The 22,106-nt window shown below is 38.7% G+C and overlaps 1 protein-coding gene across 2 annotated transcripts in view; it reads left to right on the forward strand.

Moving 5' to 3' along the window:
* Positions 1-2,530: 2,530 nt before the first annotated feature.
* The window catches only part of adss1 (adenylosuccinate synthase 1), a 62,135-nt gene continuing 42,559 nt past the window's right edge, over positions 2,531-22,106 (forward strand). For both annotated transcript variants that reach the window (XM_048538569.2, XM_048538568.1), the window contains exons 1-7: positions 2,531-2,741; positions 13,962-14,064; positions 15,409-15,471; positions 18,680-18,730; positions 18,905-18,971; positions 19,631-19,738; positions 21,757-21,838. In XM_048538569.2, the coding sequence (XP_048394526.1) occupies positions 2,568-2,741; positions 13,962-14,064; positions 15,409-15,471; positions 18,680-18,730; positions 18,905-18,971; positions 19,631-19,738; positions 21,757-21,838 (648 nt within the window). In that variant the 5' untranslated portion in view covers positions 2,531-2,567. The remainder of the gene's footprint in view (positions 2,742-13,961; positions 14,065-15,408; positions 15,472-18,679; positions 18,731-18,904; positions 18,972-19,630; positions 19,739-21,756; positions 21,839-22,106) is intronic.

A 22,106-nucleotide genomic window follows, 5' to 3' on the forward strand; every position in this document is an offset into this window, starting at 1 on the left:
TCAATTGTGCCTCACCACTGAAGTGACATTTGGCTTTGCTTGGCACCCATCCTATTGTGTAGTGCACCCCTGTACACATATATATATTGTTAATTTCTTTATCTTTACATTATTCTGTCTTTGAAAAAAAATGTCTTGTGCCTTGGAATGATGAAATGCTTTGTTATCACCTGCTTTCCAAGCATTAGTTGGACCAGAAATTGTAATTCCTTATCCAGTGATGTTTCACAAAACTGGAACAATGCAAGGTGAAAACCTATTTTGTTGCTTGACAATTAATTGTCATTGATTTGATAGTATACACCATATGTTGGACGACAGTTTGAACATGTTCGTGATATAATGATGTGATATGTATCAATTCCACTTATATAAATCTTTTTTATAGTTTGGCTGTGTATTGTCAACTTTTATTAGATACTATATATTCTGCAATACCAAATAAACTGAAGATAGCACCCATCGTGTTACTGGCATTAAGTCATCAAACAATGGTAAATTTGGTGAAATAACCTAACATAAGGATGTAATCTTCTTAGTGCACTATGAATGGGTCTATTGCTACTTTCACTATAGGAGTACTTAGAATATTGTGCGGATGTAGATGCTTCCTTTGTCAGTGGGGTTGTTATGTTTGGCACATCTCACATTCACTCAGATCGTTGAATATCCTGATTCATCCCTGGCCTGTAGACAAACTAATGGGCCATCCATCTTATGTTTACAATACCCATGTGTACCTGATGTAAAATGGACATAATATCTAGGCATAATTCTTTTGGTAATAGGAACTGCTTACTCTTGAAAATGAATTACATCTGCAAGTTCATCTCTGCAACTCCAAAATGAAGAAATAATCTTAGGTATGTTTTTCAGCATACTGTCAGAATGCCCCTGGATAATGATTCTTCACAACTCTTCTAGTTGTTCATCCTCAGCATTTGCAATTGCAACTATTTTCACTGACCCTGGCCAAAGTGTAATAGATCAACGTTGGGAAACTCTTCAGCTTTGTAGTCTTGTGCATCAACTTAGTCTTTCCCTGAGTTGGGCAATTTGTTTAGCATGTCTGATGTAATCATCCTGGTGCTCGGTTTATATCTCACTTCAAAGTCTTATCCTTGTAGATCATTAACTTTTTCAATTGCCAGAAGTCACATAACACAAATTTATAGTCCAAACAGATTTATTTAATATCACAAGCTTTCAGTACACTGCTCCGTCATCAGGTGAAGACTATAACCTGATGTCCTGTAACTTCTGACTTTGTCCACCCCACTCCAACACTGACATCTCCACATTTTAATGTAAAGAACTGCTTTTTTAGTGTTCTTAAGTTGTATTTACTCATCAAATGACTTTAGAACTGTGCTTTTTGGACCATTTAACTGCTTTTGTAAAAATTGAATCAGGTGACCTTTGAAGAAAAAGAGAGGCAGCATACTCTCTGCTGCTATACAAGTGCGTGTGAACTTTACTTTTGATTGTACTAGTAGCTCCACCGTTGTTACTTTTAAGTAGAGCCTGCTTAGATATTACTTCTTTATGAAAGAACTGAAAAGAAAATAACTCTGTCCTCTCGATAGTCAATGCCCTATCTACAGACTGGCACAGCTGTGCATACTGGCAGAAATAGAGGCTGCAGATTGTTAGAATTCACTGACGTCCACGTCTGTTGTCTGGTTAATTTTCCAGCCAGTTTCCACTAAAATATTGGCATCTTCTTTATAATTGGCATCCTATTTGTAGGTAGCCACCACTACTAAACATTACTGAATGTAATTTTGCCTCCAACATGGGTAGTTTACCTGATTTGGCAATACTTACATTATCTCCTGTAATAGAAGAAACCAGGCGTAGCTATTGTGGGATTGAAGAATCCAACAGGCGTCTGTTACATTTAGGTATCATGTACACTGCTTTGTTCTGGCTTATCAATGTCTGGGATAATATTAAGCTATTAAGTACATACAGCAACATGTTTGAAAAGCCTGTCATGTTTCAAATTCTCTGAGGTAAGATGGCGTGTGAGACCTCTATATTCTCAGATGATGTGCCTGATGCAATAATGGTATCCTAAGGTTCCTTAAAGGTCCTAATAGCGAAATACAACCTGAAAGGGTTTTTTTTTTCTCTGAAGAAGGGTCGAGGCCCGAAACGTCAGCTTCCCTACTCCGCTGATGCTGCTTGGCCTGCTGTGTTCATCCAGCTCTATACCTTGTTATCCCAGATTCTCCAGCATCTGCAGTTCCTACTATCTCTGAGAGGGGTTAACTCTACCCTTCCAAAGACCTGTGAAGTGCTTCCAACATATTTTCCACTTCTATTTCATATTTGCGGCGTCCACAACTATTTTACTCTTCTGGGAAAATAACCCACTGATGATTCACAGCAGTCCAAGTTGCTCACTGTCAGATGCAAGAAGATCCTAGCGGGAAGAAGGAGGGCCCTTTGGTCACGCCCTCATCTGGGGGAGGGGGAATAGGTGAACGCGCGGCCACGGCGCTCGTGCACGTGGAGGTGCGGGAGCAGTGCGCGCTTTTCTTGGGTTTCAGCGAGCAGCAGCAATGAGCGAATCCAGCCGGCGGGGCAGTGAGTATAGAAACTATACCGGCTGCAAACGGCCTCGCAACGGCGGCAATAAAGTCACAGTGGCCCTCGGTGCGCAATGGGGAGATGAGGGCAAGGGGAAGCTGGTGGACCTGTTGGCCACTGATGCTGATATTGTGTGCAGGTGCCAGGTAAGGGCAGCTCTCAGTGCAACAAGTCAATTGGTATCTATTGCAAAGGAAACTCTATGGCATATCCTACTTTACAAGCATTGTAACTGAATCCATCCCCTAAACTTTGATTCTTAAGTTAACATTAGTGTAAAAAGTGGCATCCAGCTTCTGTTACATTTGTTTTGTTTCAAGCGTTAATTTGCAATTTATAATCGCGGCATAGGAATCATTTTTGATTTTAACCTCATTGGTTGTGACACCATTCTGTCTTGAGAGTAGGTCAGTCATCCAGGGCAGGGAATGAAATGCTGCTGAAAACTTAACTAAAAATAGACGAGCATTTTGCTTAGTTAAAAAGTGGCCTCAGATTCAACCAAGGTCGATCGTCCTCTGACGCAATTGTAACTGATAGTTGAAGAGGAAGTTTGATAGGTTCTGAGAGTCATGTACTGTACGGCCATGAATATCAGCCTGCGTGCAGCATACTTTCATAATGTTAATAAAATCGTAGATCTTCAGTTGATTAGGACGTTGTAATTAAAGTGTATTTTATTAGGAGGGTGAATTGTATAGAAGTGTGGAGTGAAAGAGGTAATTTGCCCCATGCTAATTGACCAATACACAAAACCTAGCCCTCTCATGAAACAGTTTCTTGTGATTACAATAACTTTATCCTATCCAAAAACACATTCTAAATTTTGCAGACTGGTTGACTAACTTGCAGAAATCAGCCCTCGTTTTCTTTGTGTTTATTTGAACAGAGAATAGGACATTTTCCATTGGAATTAATTTTTGCCACCACAAACTTTCGTTTTCTGTACCTTATTATTACCAGCCATCACTAGTTACTAATACTAGTTTTCTTGTCAAAGTTTGATGCAGTATCGGTGAGTGGGAGCTAATAAATCCACAGCTGCCTTGAAGATTTTATAAAATCATCTTTCCCGTATTTCAATAAATGATGTTTCTTGAAAGAGGGATGTTTTGACTGAAATAATTTGCAATTCATGTTTTGTCCAAAAGGTTGACCTTTGAGACTCTTTAACTATCCAACTCTTTACATGATTACACTCAATCATGGTGAGCAACAAGTACTTTTAAACAGTTTACTGGTGTGAGCAGCGGATCTCAATACCAACTGATCTGTGATCATGTTAGCAGTGGAACGGATTGCACACAGTCTAACCTGTAGTTTTAGAAGAGCATGAAAGCTATAATTTGAAAATCCCAGAATATACGTACAAATAAGAAATACAGCAAACAATATTTCTAGTAAAAGTAAAATATGCTGGAAATCACCGCGAGCCAGGCAGCATCCATGGAGAGAGAGAGCAGCCAACATGACAAGTCTAGTTGGCTCTTGGTCAGAGCAACATTTTTCTGTTTTCAGTATGGTTTCCAGCATCTGCAGTATTTTGCTCCTAAATAATATATCTAGGTTAGCAGGTTGCAACTTTGGTGTGGAATCGTGCAAGTTTCTAAGCCGCAAAGAACTTCTACTCCTTCGCCCGGTTAGGGATGTTGTTATATTTTGACTTATTCGTTGGGCTGTAAGACTAGGCTATCAAAAAAAAGGGAAGTTCTGAATCAGAGAGCTCCTTAAGCACAAATCAAGATCAGACACTGTTGAAAGAAGAAACTCTGAGGTCGAAACACCATATCAGCCAGCCGCTGATGTCACCAATGGCAAGTTACGTGCTAAGCATCTTTTCTGAGAATCAGGCTTTCCACAAGTATAAAATATGGTTCAGAAAAGCAATCAGATACTGGACTAAACGAAATATTGGCAAGGGGCAGACTATACAAATATAGATTCATTGACAAAGTACATCTGTGTGGAATTTAAAGTAGGAAAGAAAGGTGGAGAGGTTAAAAGGTTTAGGGAGAGAATTCTAGAGCTTGGATTCTGAACAGCTAACAACACCGTTCTTAATAGTGGAATGATTAAAATTGATTTACTCAAGACTTGAATTAGTTGAGCATGAATATCTTAGGTTGGCCTGAAGAAGGTGACAGGGATTTGGAAAGGCAATGTCTTGGAGTGATTTTAAAACAAGGATGAAAATTTTAAAATCAAGGTTTGTTTAACTGGAGCCAATGCAGATGAACAGCCAAGGGGCAGATGAATAATCAGGAGGGCTCCGTGCAGGCAATGTGTTATGGGCTCGTAATTTAAATAACATAAGCAGCCTTGTTAGTTTTAGGTATCCTCTTGGGTTGAAAGCAGTAGAATTTATAGGGAACCATCTGAAAAAATGTTTTTTTTATACCATGAAGTGGGCATGAATCACAACAATAGAACACAATGTAAATATGAAAGAATATCATCACAAACTATACCCATTGACATCATGTGAAATGATACACTTCAATGAATGATTCAATAGTATTTGTTACGTGGATACCTGTGTTGATTCTTGGGAAGTTTAACATGACAGTTATAAAAATTGATGCTCACATTCTAGTTGGTATTATTATGGGTTTTAAAAGTTTCCAGTGTTTGCTGTTTAAAAAGTGTTTGTCAACCCTTTTTTCATTTGGAGCAGGGAACAGGTCTGTTAATTAAGTTCATATTTTTGTGACAAATTTATGTTGTGTGCAATCTCTTATACACTAATCATTTCATTGTTCACTTGTAAACATAAACACATATTAAGAAAGAAATTAGTTCTTTTAATCTGAGAGGAATTTTGCTCATCAGTCAAAATCAATGGCTTTCAAGTTGACAAGCCACTTGAAGTTGTGTTGAAGAGCGAGATAATGTGGTCTGTGTAATATTTTGATTTTGAACAGCTTCTTCTTGATTTATTTCATGTTTTTTTTTCTTGAAAGAACATACCGTCCTTATTTCATCTGGCCTATATGTGACTCCATTGTGTAGTTGTCTGTAAGTTTTTCCTCGAAGCGCCTTGATAGCAACTGAGTTTTATCAAACTGCTTCCAAGATGGGGCCCTTCTCAACTTTCTCAGGGCAGTTAGAGTTGCACAATAAAACCCAACCTTTTTAATACCACTCATGGTTTGACCATGTACATTAGTCATCTGTTTTATTACATTCTTCCTATTCTACATTTTATGTATCTTGTGGCGTCTTTCAATATGATCTAGGAATATGACATAAAGAATATATAAGCAGGAGCAAGCCATTCAGTCCCTCGGGCCTATTCCGCCATTCTAGATCATGGCTGATCATCTACCTCAATGCTATATTCCCATATCCCTTGATGACATTAGTCGCTAGAGATCTATTGATCTATTGATGTTAATATTGATGTGGAGATGCCGGTGTTGGACTGGAGTGGACAAAGTCTGAATTCCCACAACATCAGGTTGTAATCCAACATGTTTATTTGAAATTACAAACTGTTGCAGCACAGTTCTGAAATAATGAATGAGCTTCTACCACTGTTTGGAATTCTCTGTGCCAAAGATTCACCATTCTGTGAGTAAAAATGTCCTTCATCATCAAAATCCTACCTGACTTCCCTTTTATTCTGAGACTGTATCCCCTGGATCTAGACCCCACAGGCAGGAGACCTTCCTATCTGCATTAACTGCCCTAGGCATCTGAAAGTTGGATTTCTTGCCCCCAACATCTGTGTGTCAGGATTTACTTACCTTTTCCAAAATTATAACAACTATTTGTTCAGAAGATAGAAGCAGGAATACACCATTCAGCCCCTCTTGCCTGTGATATCATTCCACATCATGGCTCATCATCAACATCAATGCCATTTTCCTGTGCTATCCCAATGTCCCCTGAAGTGATTAGTCTCCAGAAATATTATCAATTTCCGTCCTGAAAATACTCTATGACAGAGCTTCCACAGCCCTCAGGGTCAGACTCGTCCAAAGATTTACGATCCATATGTAAAAATTCTTCTTTTTTTAACTGTAAATGTTTTCCCCTTATTCTGAGTCTATGATCCCTTTTTCTAGATCGTCTACCAGGAGAATCATCCTTTCTGCATCTACCCTATCTAGCCCTTTGAGAATCCTTCAAGTATCAATGAGATCACCTCTCATTTTTCTAAGTTCTAGAGATTATAAACTCACTCTCCTCAATCTTTTCTCATAGGTCAATCCCACCATTCCATGAATTAGTCAGGTGAACCAGTTTTTCTTTCCTCAAGTGAGAGGACCAAACCACACACAATTCTTCAAGAGCAATCTCTCCAAAGTTCTATATAATTGAAGCAAGATATCCGCTAACTATAAAGACCAGCATACCATTTGCCTTCACCTGCGTGTTAACTTTCCATGACTAATGAAGGATGCATGCATCTTCAACTCTTCCATCATTTAAGCAATGTCCTGCATCTATATTCTTCCTACCAAAGTGGGTAACCTCACATTTATCCACATTATGTTCCATCTGCCGTGATTTTGCACATTCGCTCAGTCTGTCCAAATTCCTTTGATGCACCTTTGCATTATCCTCACAAAGTATATTCCCACTTGGTAGGTTTGTACGTAAAAGTTAATAAAGTCTAGGCTCTGCGGTATTCTGGTGGTGTATCATCTAAAACCTTGGACATATTACATTTGGTCACCACATCCAAGCCATTGATATCAGTTGCGAAAAGTTCAGGCCCAAGCACTGAATCTTGCTTGTCCCATCTGCCAACTTGAGAATGGCACATTTATTCTTACTGTGTTTTCCTTCTGTTAACCAATCCTGCACAGGACCTTTCATCCTGTGTGCTCCAATGTTTGTTTATGAACCTATGTGGGATATTATTGAACCCCGTCTAAAAATTCAAATGCACAATATTCTCACTTGTTTCCCCCTTCTCCACTAACATACTGCAACAGGTTTGTGTTTTCTTTCTGATTTCCCTTTCATCAATTTAGGTTGACTGACCAACCGTTTTTTTTAAGAAAAACAAATAACTGCGGTTGCTGAAGATTGGAAACAAAGACAGCGATTGGTGTTCTCAAGAAGGGTCACTAGACTCAAAACAATAACTCTGCTTTCTTTCCACAGATGCTGTCAGACCTGCTGAGTTTCTCCAGTAATTTCTATTATTATGTTCTAAGTGCCCAGTTGTCACATCCTTCACATTAGATTCTAATATGTTTCCTATTACTAATGTAAGATTAGCAGTTCTGTCGTTCCCTGTAGTCCTCATGAGAAAGTTCAGGCCTTTGTGTAGAATACACTTGTTTATCAGGCTGTGCATCCAGTCCAGTCTCCCTTGTGGAGTAGCTAAAGGTCAGACTGGAGTCATCAGAAAGAACATGAGAAGGTCAGTTAAATGTTTCAGTTGTTGACAGTCAAACAAGACCTAATGCTGTGCCACTAGTCACTTAGATGTTTTAACATGTTGACTGCTTTAAAAACTCATTCAGAAACACATGCATGATGAATTGCTGTTTAGAAGTTAAAAAAAATACAGTACTGTCTGTAGATGTTTTAATCCATTATGTGCACCAAGTACAAGTGTTAGAAATAAAATTGGATTATGTGAAACAATAAAGTTTTTCATTATGGTTTATATTTCTAGATGAGTCTACTTTATCTGAAATAATAAGACGTACTTAAATGTAAATCAATTTCAGCAAATCTCACCTATCATACTGTAAAGCAGTATATTTTTGAGGCTACTTGATATTGCTGTATTTTACAGATTTAAGTGCTAATGCTGGCTTCCTTAGCCAACTGATTGTGGTTTGTAACAAAGTATGGAGCTGGATGAACACAGCAGGCCAAGCAACATCTGAGGAGCACAGAAGCTGACGTTTTGTGCCTAGACCCTTCATCCTTGTCTGATGAAGGGTCTAGTCCTAAAACGTCAGCTTTTGTGCTGCTTGGCCTGCTGTGTTCATCCAGCTCCACACTTTGTTACCTCGGATTCTCCAGCATCTGCAGTTCCCATTATTTCTGATTGTGGTTTGTGCTGCTCTGTAGTAACACAGCTAGAATTGTTGTTGGAGGTCAAGTGTATGAGACGTAGAGAAGCAGAAAGCTCAGAGCAGTGAATAGGGAAACCAGAGAGTCATCCAAGTACAAGTTTTGTCCAGAATACCGCAGAGCCTAGACTTTATTAACTTTTACGTACAAACCTACCATTATTACTTTCTGAAAAATTAATAACCTGTCTATTTTATGCTATGTATTGAAGACATTAGAGAACACGAAAGGGCTTATTTTCACCTGGAGAAGAAAAGAAAATAAATACCTTGCATTTATATAGCACTTTACAAGACCACTAGGCAGCACAAAATGGTTAACAGCCAATTCTATACATTTGAAGTGCTGTTGTTGTTAGAATGTAGGAAATACAGTTGCCAATTTGTGTACAACAAGGTCCACAGACAATAATATGATAATGACCAGATAATGAGATATTGATTTGAGAGAACTATTGGCTAGGACACCAAGCATAACTCCCTGCTGTTCTTGAAATAGTGTCCTGGATTCTCTTAAACCCACCAAAGTACTGCTTCAGCTTACCACCTCATTTGGAAGATGACTCCTCAGATATACAACTTAGAACAGTACAACACAAGGCAGACCCTTCGGTCCACCATATGTGCCAACCACAATGCTGTTCTAAACTAATCCCATCTGCCTGCAAATGATCTGTATCTCTTTATTCTCTGCTTGTTCGTGTGTCTGTCTAAATGCCTCCTAAAACATGACTGGTATAGCTGCTTCTATCACCTCCCTTGGCAATGTATTCTGGCACCTCTGTTTAAAAAAAGCTTGCCTTGCACATCTCCTTTAAACATTTTCCCCTCTGACTTTAAACCTATGCCCCCTAGTGTTTGAAATTTCATCCTGGGAGAAAGACTCCAACTATCCATCCTATCTACCCCTCCCATAATTTTTATTCTTCTTTCAGGTTGCACTCAGCCTTCGAAGCTCTAGTGAAAACAATCCAAGTTTGTTTAAATTCTCCTTACATTAAATACATTCCAATCCAAGCAACATCCTGGTGAACCTCTCTTGCACCCTCTCCAAAGCCTCCATATCCTTCTTATAATGAGGCGACCAGCACTGCAGACAATACTCCAAATGCGGCCTAACTGAAGTCTTATACAGCTGCAACATGACTTGCCAACTTTTGTACTCAATGTCCCGAACATTGAAGGCAAAAATTCAATATGCCTCCTTTACCGTCCGATTTACTTGTGTTACCACCTTCAGGGAGCTATGGATTGCACTCCAAGATCTCTTTGTACATCAATGCTCCTAAAGATGCTGCAATTTAATGTATATTTTCCTCCTGCGTTTGGCCTCCCAAAATACATGGCCTCGTACTTGCCTACATTAAACTCCATCTACCATTTTTTCAACCGACTTTCCAAGTGATCCATATTCTGCTGTATCCTTTGATAACCTTCCTCACTGCCAATATCTCCACCAATTTCCCAGTTATCTGCACACTTACTAATTAGGCCACCTGCATTTTCATTCATATAAATTATAAACATGAGGTCCCAGTACTAATCCTGTGAAACGACACTGGTCTCATGGACATCCAGTCAGAGAAAGGCCCCTTCTTACCTTCTCTTTTGTATTCAACTTACAAACTTACTGTGGATCCTGTGTGTCTTATTCATCTAGGTCAGCCTACCATGAAGGAACTTATCAAATGCTTTAGTAAAGTCCGTGTGGACAACATCACTGCACTACCTTCATCAATCATTTTTGTCACCTTCTCAAAAAACTCAATCAAATTTGCGAGACAAGACCTCCCTCTCACAAAGCTATGCTGGCTATCCCTATTAAGCCCCATGTTTTCCAAATGGGAGGAGACCCTGTCCCTAAGGATCTTCTCCAAATAATCCTACCACTGATGTAAGGCTCACTGGCCTATAATTTCCTCTGTAACTTCCTCAGTATTGAATTGGAACATCAGCCTTATGCTTAACCACAGACTGGATCTTGGACCCAGAACCTTGTGACTCAGAGGCAACAATGCTACCAATCGCAGTGATACATACATAAAAAACTCTACTAAAGCCCAGGCAATTTTAACTGGCCTTGCCCAGGCATTATTTGAATAAAGTCAGACAGTCTCCTGTTTAAAACTGGCAGGATTAATGTCACTGCACATCAAGGAAGCTAAGGATTCCTTGAGGAATTCAGAGAAGCACAACTTCTCATGGTAAAAGTTCTAAATTTTTAATGTTACTTCATGACCATTTAGCAATCCCTGCTCCACCCAGTGGTTTGGCTGTTTGTTTTGGGTGGCCTTCCAAATTGAGGTTTAAACACCATGACTTAGGAAATGAAAACTGCTGTAACTGGCTTTGTTTGTACTTGGGTAAGTTCCAAGGAAAACATAAACACTATGATACCAACCCGGCCAGTAACTTATAATAATTTCATTCTAATTTTTAACTCCACAGTCTTTGTATCTGTAAATGCAAGTTTGATATTTGGGATCATGCAAGTAATCTCATTTTAATTCCGTTAAAATCTTGAGTGGAAGCTTGATTGGAATTATTCTAGGTTGACTACAGTTACCATGGCAAATGGCTTTCTTTTCAATATTTTCAAAACTGTATTTGAAGGTATTGTAATAAATTTACATTTCCCCAAATTTTCAAAAGTGCTTTGTAGTCACCAGCAAATGCTTTCAAAATACCTAAGGGGAAATGTTCTTTGTGTGACCTAAGAACTTCCAGCTCTAGAGCTGCCCATTTAATATGGAGTTCAGCTATTGAACGAAGTGCTGCAAACTGGTAAGTAAGCAAAATTCTCAGCCGATTAAAGCTAATTAAAACATAAGGCTCTAAGAACAAATCCATTCAATAAAAATAGGGCAACTACAGGTTCACTGATGGTTTTACACCCCATCCAGTTTTACTCTTAATTGACACAGCTGTTTGAGATGTAGAGCTTTGTCATAGACTAACAGTTTATATTGCAGATAACTTGCCAGCTACCTAACAATTAAACTTGGGAACTACTTTCAAAAGGTGAAGTTTTGTCACATTATAGAATCCCTTCAGTGCAGTTAGAGGCCATTTGGACCATTGAGTCTGCACCAATCCTCGAAGGAGCATTCCACCCATATCCACCAGCACCCCCATCCCTGCAACCCCTCAACTACCATGGCCAATCCACCTAACCTGCACATCTTCGGACTTTGAGACAAAACCAGACCACTTTGTGGAAACCCATACTGATGTGGGAAGAATGTGCAAACTCTATAGAGACGGTCACCTGAGCTTAGAATTAAACAAGCCCCTGGTGCTGTGAGGCCACAGTGCTAGCCACTGTGCCACCCAAAGCAGTCAAAGTTTGTCATCTTGCACTTATCAGGATGTTTCACAAGAATACACATTCAAGGAGAAAACCAAAATTTTGCTGCATGACAAGAGATTTGTTTAGTAAGTGGACTGTGTATGGTAGGGATATTGCAATGGAAAATGGACCCAATAATTTTGATTGACAGTTAACTGCCAGGCTTTGTTTACATTTTAAACCAGGCAGGTTGATTTTGGTCAGGGCATTAATCTGAGAAATGAACCAGTGAATAGCTGTCACCTGTATTTTTTGAAAAGCACTGCAAGTATGTCTTTAAACTACAATACTCAAGTTCTGTGCCATCAAATGACTGTAAGGATTAGACCATGTGTAATGATCACACATTCTGACTACCAACACTGAATTACAGTGATATACTGGGCAAGATTATTTTTAGTTGGCAATATTTCATGCCTTGCCATCTAAATAATTAACAGGAACACATCCCAAACAATAATGACAACCCCACAGCCATTTACCGCTTCAAGGAATATTAATTAGCCAGAGATGGGAAATCCTGCTCTAACTCAGATGGAAGTCAGGCCTTGGAGAGCTGACAATTCTCTAGATGCAATACTGTCATCAACACCAGAGACCCAGGACTGGGACTACAGGCAGTTATTAGATTACAAGTCCCAGAGTCCTAGACCAGGGCCACGGTCTAAGGATAAGGATAGGCCTTTTAGGACAGAAATGAGAAATTTATTCAGCCGGGGATTGGTGTGCCTGTGGAATTCTCTGCCACGGGAAACCGTTTGAGGTCAAAATATTGAAGACTTACACGAAAGACATAGAAATAGTTTTTAGAACTTAAGGGATCAAAAAATATGGGGAGAAAGGTAGAACAGGAAACTGAGTTGGATGATCAGCAATGATCTTATTTGACTCAAAGCATCAAATGGCCGACACCTGCTGCTATATTCTCTGTTTCTCTGATTCATTAACAGTAACATCCTTGAACATCAAAGGGCACTGGCTAGATTCTGTCTTGTTGGAGATGGTCATTGTGCGGTACTTATGTGGCAAATGAATTATAGAGGACCCTTTGGTGCAAATTAAAAGAGTCATTAATTTTATTTCTGTTATTAATTTCATTTTATACATTTGGCACTTAATGACTTTCTATTCAAACCACTGGTTAACCCTGACTATATTGATTTGTATCTATGAACAACTAAGTTCTGAACATGTAATAGTATGATTATTTAAGTTAATAAAGAGTTGTTCATGCATAACATATTGTCTGACTTATTCTTTTATGCTTGTGCAAAAAGGGGTTAATTAATTAATCCAGTTGTTTGCATATAATTGAAGTTTCATCCAAGATCAAAAACCCGTTGGAAAATTCCAGATTTTTCTCACCAAGAGGTTATGCGAGAGTATTAAGGACTTGTCAATCTCCTCAACACTTACCTGTAATTATACTAAAATGAGTTTTAAGCTATTCTGGGCACCACACCTTTGATAGGATATAGTGGCTTTAAAGAGAATGTCATGTATGAATACCAGAATAATTCCTAAATTCCAGGAGTATGTTCCAGGGAAAAGATCATATAGATAAGGCCTCTAGATTCTTCCTGATGTCCCTACATTTGTATGTTCACTGTTCTGTATTCATGGACATTCTTCACTGTCTCTCCATATCTCTTGATTTTCCATCTTGCCCACACATGGGAAGTACCTGGTCCGTACTGAACATCTACTTATGGTGTAGCATTTGAGATCAGAAGTCGTCTTGCAAGCAATTGTAGACATAAAGCTGTTTCCCACTGTTTTATTGCAACATCATCTTGTTATGGAACCACTTTAAAAATGGCAGCTTTTGGAATAAAATAATTGTTCTTTTTAATTCATATCACCAATATATGTATTATTTCTTAAGATTACAAATGTATTAATATTTTCTGAGTAGCACAAATTACTGTTGAGTGTTTTGCTCCATGCACTAATTTGCAATTCCAAATATCTTTTAGGGTGGAAACAATGCTGGCCATACGGTTGTTGCAGATGGAAAGGAATATGATTTTCACCTCTTTCCAAGTGGCATTATTAACCCAAAAGCTACTTCCTTTATTGGTAAGTCAATTAATTTTTAAAAACTGCCAAGTTTTGAGAAAAGAAATGATCGGTTAAAATGTTATTACCATTCACGTTGAAAACATATATGGCTTTTTCCATTTTCCATGCCATTAGGTACTTTCAGCTCTGGTGATTGGATGTTATAATTCGCTTCAGCATCCTTGCGTTGGAGTAGAAAAATCAGCTAACATTCCTGTTCTTGAGATTATTTAGTGGTTTCTGGTAAAATTCGAAAAAACACTTTGAGAAAATGTGATCAGGCTCAGGTGTGATAACCATTTAGTAATGAAGTGGGAATAAACATTGTATTGTCATGGAAGAGAATGACCATGAGAAGTCTAAAGGGGATCTGTCATCTGTGGTTCCACACTTAAGGAAAGATCATGATACAAGATCACTGGGATTGGAGGAATATGTAAATGAAAATCATTGGTATACCTGAACCATGAGATTTTGATTCAAACTGATCAGATGTTCTGACACATTGTCAGGGCAGGTGGAAATTTGCACCAGAACTTCTGAACCCAAAAGTAGGCGCAAACCCACTGCACCAACTAGCATTGAGTTTTATGCTGAAGAATCACCTGTTGTTCATTAAAGAGAGCCACTTCACTAGAAATAACTGGACAGAAGTGCTTGAATGACAATAACGAAGATAACTGGTTGCAGTAAAATCTGTGTGCCACTTTTCAAAGCTTTTGGGAGCCTGCAAGGATATTAATGCCATACCATATTACAACAAATCAGTGATCTGAATTGCTCATTTCTGTGCAGCACTCAATCAAACAGGAAGGAAACCATAAAACTGGAATATTGCACAAGAGTGGGAGAATGCAAGGATCTTGTTATTTCTTGAGATCTAAAGCGAGTAACTTTTGCAAGAATAGAATGCTTAGAAGGAGCTCTTGTGGTACAATAGTGGTTCGAAGGCTGAGGTCTAAGTTTCAGCTACCCCAGGTGTATTTCATAATATGGCTGAGCATGTTGATTAAAAAATAACTAACTGAATTCACTGAGTGCACCAATATGCGTGTCTAAGTGGAATTTAAACACTGTCTTTCCTTTAAAGGGCTCTTGTGATGCAATGATAGTGACCTTGCCTCTCAACCAGAAGGCCAAGGTTCAAGTCTCACCCACTCCAAAGGCGTGATGATGAGTTGATTGCAAATATGTCACGGGTGGGAGTTCATTTTGCAGTAAGGGATGTCACCTTTGAATGCAAGGATATTTTAGGGCATTCACACAGATCTGAACTGGGAGTAAATTCCTGATTCCTTTTGAAGGATTTTAAAACTATTACTAATTACCATATCCTAATGCATTATGTTTTTTCTACTTTAGGGAATGGTGTTGTAATACATTTACCTGGTTTGTTTGAAGAAGCTGACAAGAATGAAAAAAAAGGTACCCTTGTTCAGCTCCGCATATTTTGTGACCTTTACATGAACTGTTACATCAAAATTAGAGCACACTTGAATAACGTTTCAGATATGTATGAAAGAGTTATGTTAATTTCTGGCTTTTCTCTATGGTCTATACCACCATACATATAAATATATGAATCCAAAGGAGACCACTCAGCCCTTCGAGCTTTTTCTCTGTTTTAAATGGTTGGCTCTTTATTTTTAATCAGTGACCCCGGTACTAGATTTTCCCGCGAGAGGAAATGTTCTTTCTACAAGCACCTTGCCAAGACACCTCAGGATCTTATATTTCAGCCAAGGCACCTCTTACTGTTCTGAACTCCATCTGTTACAAGACTAGCTTGCCAGCCTTTCCTCTTAACACAACCTGGTCAATTCAAGTGTTCATGGAGCAAATCTCCCCTGAACTGCTTCCCATGCAATTACATTCATCCTTAAATAAGGTGATCAATACTGTACATGGCACTCTAAATGCCATCTCACTAAAACCCTCCATAATTGATGTATAGCCTCCAACCTATGTCATAAGCAGATTTAGCGTCTATAATTTCAGTCCCTGCATCCAAATTATTTGCGTAAGTTGTAAAAAGCTGAGCCCTAGCACTGGTTTCTGTGGCACATCTCTTGTTACATCTGGCAACCAGAAAATGACTCATTCATGTCTATTCTACCTTTTCCTGTTAGTCAGCCAATCTTCTGTCCATATCTTTATGTTACCCCCTACACCATGGTGGAATTTTCCCATTTTCCATTAGAGTGTTGTCAAATGAGATCCAGAAGTGTCTGATTCCTCAATCTCCTCGCTGTCTGTAATTACACCCTTCAGCAGTTTAGGCTGAAGAGGGGGGGGCCTGCATCTGTGCAGGGGCCTGTTAGGAGGCCTAGGCCTTACAGGCCCCAAAACACCAGGAGACAGCAACTCAAATGTTCCAACTGCATGGAAGGAAAATTGCTGACGTGTCTGCAGACTTGTAGAAATGCGGTTGACTCTTGTATTGCACTTTGTATCTGGCTGACAGTGAAGCCCTGAATTATTAACCTGAAAGTACTCCTGTTCTTTAAGGCCAGATCAAAATGAGTACAAGAAGATATATGCACTGCAATATATAGCTAATGTATTAGATTAATCTACTTAATATATATATACAAACTAATCTATTAGTTTAAACCACTTTATATACAAGTAAATGAGCAAATCTATTAGCATAAACTACTTTATACAACGGCAAACTAACGTGTTGCAGTACATTTTCTTCACACTAGAGTTTTTGGACAGCTAACATTTCAAGCTCCACCTCAGGTTCCATGGCCCAGTCTCACAGACCAAGTCCAATGGAGAAAGTCCAACGAGTGGGCCAATACAATGGGAATAAAACTATAGCACTGCACTGATTACACGCTGTATCATCACTTCATGGTATTTTCAATACTCTTCTGGACATTCCATTGATCAAAAAAAATTGGAAACCTCTCCTAGTGGCTCCATGTTAACTGCATAAACAAATAGTTCCCACAAACAATCAAAGTTATACAGTTACTGCTCAGTCAGGTAAGGCTGTTTTTGTTTATTTTAACACCAGCCCTATTTTCATTTATTTGTCCACTTTGCTTCAATTGCAATTTTCACGTCCAATTAACTCTTAACCATTAGCCTTAATGGTCTGGTTTGAAGATATCATTTTTAAGCCCAACACTACGAGCTCCTGCACTCCTAGCCACCATCACCATGTTTTCTGTGTGTACCTCCAACTTCTGGAACGGGAAGTTACTGCTGAGCAGGTGCTGATGCAGCCACGCAGCATGGAGGGAACCTTGACCCTAGCCTTCCTTTATGGATCGTGGTCCATTTGTGGTTATTAAAATTTGATCCCTAAGTGACTGAAACTGATTCAACCCTTGCAGTGTCCCTCAGTTCCAAAGTAGAGATTAGAAGGGCTAAAGTAGTGTGTGTCTTGGTCCGAAAGCATGTGTGATATAGTGGTGAGGCTTCATGGTTTACTGATGCCAACTTGCTCGGACAAAAGGATAAGGAAGCTGATAGCAATGAAGCATGCAGGGACATTGGTGTGAAGAAGCAGCTGTACGATAGACAGGAAAATCTTAGCGAGCTGTACCAGTGCTGGTTTACATGTTGGGAATATGCACCTTACTTCTCAGTGACGAGGAGGAGAATTGGAAGTGACACATATTTAAGGCAAATTAGAGCTTAAATAATTAAATGCAAATGCGAGGCAACAGTCACTGTTGACCAGCAAGAATCTGAAGTTGCAATCTGTATCTTGAGTAGAATATTGGAAAAGATTTCTCAACACAAGAATCTGAATTTTTTTTCATGCTCCCTGCATTTTCCCACCTTTCTTACCATTGTTCACATCACATCAGGAAGGTAAAATTCCACCCCATAATACTTTCTTTATGCATTCTTTATTTACAGCTCGAAACAAATGTTATCCTTTCACAATGAGAGAGCTTCTACTCCTTCCCAGCTGTTGCTGTTTTAACGTGTGTCTCTGACATCATTATTACATGGATGCTTCTAATGTTAATCCAGGTTCTCTAGAATATTGTTCCTTAATCCTAACCAAACTGGATCTTGTCTTTGACCTCCTATAACTACATCGGTACCATAATTTCTTCTTTGATAAATTCCACCATTCCTCTCTGTTATGTTTTGCCATCTTGGGAATATTAAGGAAGTATATATTTAAGGAAGTTAATTCTTGATAAAGATTTCAAGTGAAGCAGTCAGAAGTTTTAGTAAATTATCTCCAGAATGTTTTTAAGCTCACAGAGCTTCTCAAAATGGCAGCCTACAACAAGTTTCAATCATAGGTCAATGTCAGAAATTGTACAACTTGATCTGCCAATTTCTTGAATTATCCATTTGATTCTGTCTTAATGCTGTAGCCCTAGACCCCCTACTCTCTCTAGTAAGGATACACTTTAACTTCATCCCTTTTTCTTCCTGTCCATCTCAACAATATTATAACCAGGACTGTGTTCCCATTGTAGTCTAATTTTAACTCCATCACAGTTATGACCATGAAAGTCCTTGGAGCTGATCTCACTCAGCCAGCTTTCTTTTAGTCAAATGGAAGCTGCTTTGAAGAATTTGCTTACCCTGTCTCATGGATAATCTGTAAGAATTCTATATTTTGATCTTCTGCACTGTTTTGTATTTTTATCAGGATTAAAAGAATGGGAGAAGAGGCTGATCATTTCAGACAGAGCACACTTGGGTATGTAAGTGATGGTAAAGATGTTCTTAAAATTTTGTTTGTTGAAAGAATCACACTTTGAATTTCTTAACCATTAGTTTGGTAATTTTTCTCTAACACTGAAATTAAGGAAAATAACAAATGCAATTTGGCATACATTTTGAGTTTGATGTTTTTATTTGTTGTATTTAACAGTGTTTGATTTTCATCAAGCTGTTGATGGTCTCCAAGAAATTCAGCGACAAGAGCAGGAGGGAAAAAAGTAAATATCACCGTCGGTGTTAAATATATGATGCAGCACTTAGAAGTTAAGTTATCTTAAAAAATTATGATGCTGACAGTCTGGCTTATTCTCCAATTAATGTATATTATTCCATTTATTGCCATTTATACAAAAATAGCATAATCAGATTTTAATTGATTGTAATGACAACAGTGCTGGATTAAGAGGGAGTCTTCCTGTAAGTTTTATACCACTGGGTATTTCCAACCCAAGACTTGCCATTAGAAGTATAAATAAGTATAAGATGACATCTGTGATTTTAGGTCAGATTTAACACATTTGTGTAGACTAAAAAGCTGCAAAATGTTTTCACAATACTGGCCTGAGCCTCTCTCTTGATTTCAGGAAAGATCTGTACCCTGAAAATATTACCCCTTAGTTAAATGTATGCACACAATGTTAATGCAGTGCCATTGGAGAAGCTTTGGCAGCATGGGAACTGCATAACATTACAAAATAGCTTCCACTATGAGCAATCCAATTGATATCACTTAGTAAAGAACAAATCTATGTTTATCTTTACTAATTTCCTTTTCACAACTTTCCTTTGCCACGATACTTTTTAAAAGTACTTTTATTTGAATGATGGGGCTTCTTTTGTTTACATTATATTAAAGAAACATATGTTGTTTTTCTAGTATTGGCACCACAAAGAAAGGGATAGGACCAACATACTCCTCCAAAGCAGCACGAACTGGTCTGCGAATCTGTGACCTTTTAGCTGACTTCAGCGATTTCAGCACCAGGTAATAATATAGCGACTGTTGTAGACACTTGCATTTACGGGATGACTTAGGTTACAGCTCAGCAAATTACTGAAGTTTGCTTGTAGAGTGTAATTTGTTGATGATAATACTAAGTAGCTCTGGACTGAATTTAAGTCACACTTGAGGATTTCCTTACACACGTAAGGCTCTGAACCAAGTTTCCTGCAATGCCCTTTATTGTCAAGTGTATATGTGGAAAGGAGAATGTAAGTATTTTAAAGTGGAAAATTAAGTGCATACAGGATGAAATGTCCGGATTCTTGGAATATTTTCAAGCCTGCTCAATCAGTTGTGTTTTTAGTTGTATAATAATATTTAACACGTGAAGTGCATTCTTTTCAGTGATGGACCTGATTTGGTTCACAATGATAAAGCAGCAAACGTAAATTATTCACAATTGTATTGACTGCATATCACCAGATATTTGAAGGACCAATCCATATATCAGCTTTCCATGATTGATAATGTTCACAATGTGTAAGTGCTGGGGCTTGCTTAGCTTTTGGGTCGGGACCTTCTTCAGAAATGATTTCTAAAGAAGGTCCCTGACGCGAAATGTAAACTTGCCTACTCCTGTGATGCTGCTGATGTTCCTCCAGCTCCACACTGTGTTACCTCTGACTCCAGTATCAACTGTTCTGACTATCTCTGCTAACACTCAATGATTGTCCAACTAAAGTTTGATCACTACACCAATTTCTGAAGTTACATTTTTTGCCCACGTGTAATGCAAGTATCCAAAACTTAAGATTCTTTTCACAGTAAAATGAGAAACACCATGATACTGACCTGCCTTCCTTAGCTTTTTCAGAACTTGTTTAGCAAATGTGATATTTTTGGCCAACATCTAATTTTAAGATTATGTTGTCCTGGTTGAACAATTAGTGATGAGAATTATTCACTTAAAATTATCACTTAACCGATTTAAGAGAGAGGTTAGAAGACATTTCTTTACCCAGAGTTAGAACATAGAACATTGAACATAGAAAAGTACAGCACAGAACAGGCCCTTCAGCCCACCATGTTGTGCCGACCATTGATCCTCATGTATGCACCCTCAAATTTCTGTGACCATATGCATGTCCAGCAGCCTCTTAAATGACCCCAATGACCTTGCTTCCACAACTGCTGCTGGCAACGCATTCCATGCTCTCACAACTCTCTGCGTAAAGAACCCGCCTCTGACATCCCCTCTATACTTTCCTCCAACCAGCTTAAAACTATGACCCCTCGTGTTAGCCATTTCTGCCCTGGGAAATAGTCTCTGGCTATCAACTCTATCTATGCCTCTCATTATCTTGTATACCTCAATTAGGTCCCCTCTCCTCCTCCTTTTCTCCAATGAACAAAGTCCGAGCTCAGTCAACCTCTCTTCATAAGATAAGCCCTCCAGTCCAGGCAGCATCCTGGTAAACCTCCTCTGAACCCTCTCCAAAGCATCCACATCTTTCCTATAATAGGGCGACCAGAATTGGACGCAGTATTCCAAGTGTGGTCTAACCAAAGTTTTATAGAGCTGCAACAAGATCTCACGACTCTTAAACTCAATCCCCCTGTTAATGAAAGCCAAAACACCATATGCTTTCTTAACAACCCTGTCCACTTGGGTGGCCATTTTAAGGGATCTATGTATCTGCACACCAAGATCCCTCTGTTCCTCCACACTGCCAAGAATCCTATCCTTAATCCTGCACTCAGCTTTCAAATTCGACCTGTGTTGGAGCACAGAATGGTTTGCCACAGGGAGAGTGGTGAGACAGAGGTCATTGTCTCCCTGAAAGGAAAAATGATAAATATTTGGCGTAGAAGATGATACAGTGGTATAGGAAGAGGACAGGACAGTGGAATTAAGTTTACATTGCTGTGCCAAAAAGACAATAAAACCAGAAAGGGCCAATGGTCCCCTTCTGTGCTGTGAACTTAAATGATTTTTCTTTGGCTACAAACAATAGAAAGTAAAGCTAATACTTTTTGTATGATTCTTGAATCATTAACAGGTTTAAACTTCTGGCTCAACAATATCAGTCCATGTTTCCTAACCTGAGAATAGACATTGAAGGACAACTTAAAAAATTAAAGGTAAAATGATGTAAGAGCATCAACAGATTTTTCTTCTGTGACTCAAAATTGCATGCAAGAATTTATTATCATTATGGTCATTGCATGGTAACTGTACTTCACACAGTAAAACATTTACCCATGATATTAATTTGCCTACAATTCCAAACAATTTTCAAATGATGCCAAAATATTTGTCTGTCATACTTTTTATCAATTTCAAAGGCATTTTATGGAATTCTGGAAGGATTGTATTAAAGAAAAGAAACTAGCACTGAGAGGGCAATGT

Source organism: Stegostoma tigrinum, chromosome 10, assembly GCF_030684315.1.
Source record: "Stegostoma tigrinum isolate sSteTig4 chromosome 10, sSteTig4.hap1, whole genome shotgun sequence".
NCBI classification, from domain to species: domain Eukaryota; kingdom Metazoa; phylum Chordata; class Chondrichthyes; order Orectolobiformes; family Stegostomatidae; genus Stegostoma; species Stegostoma tigrinum.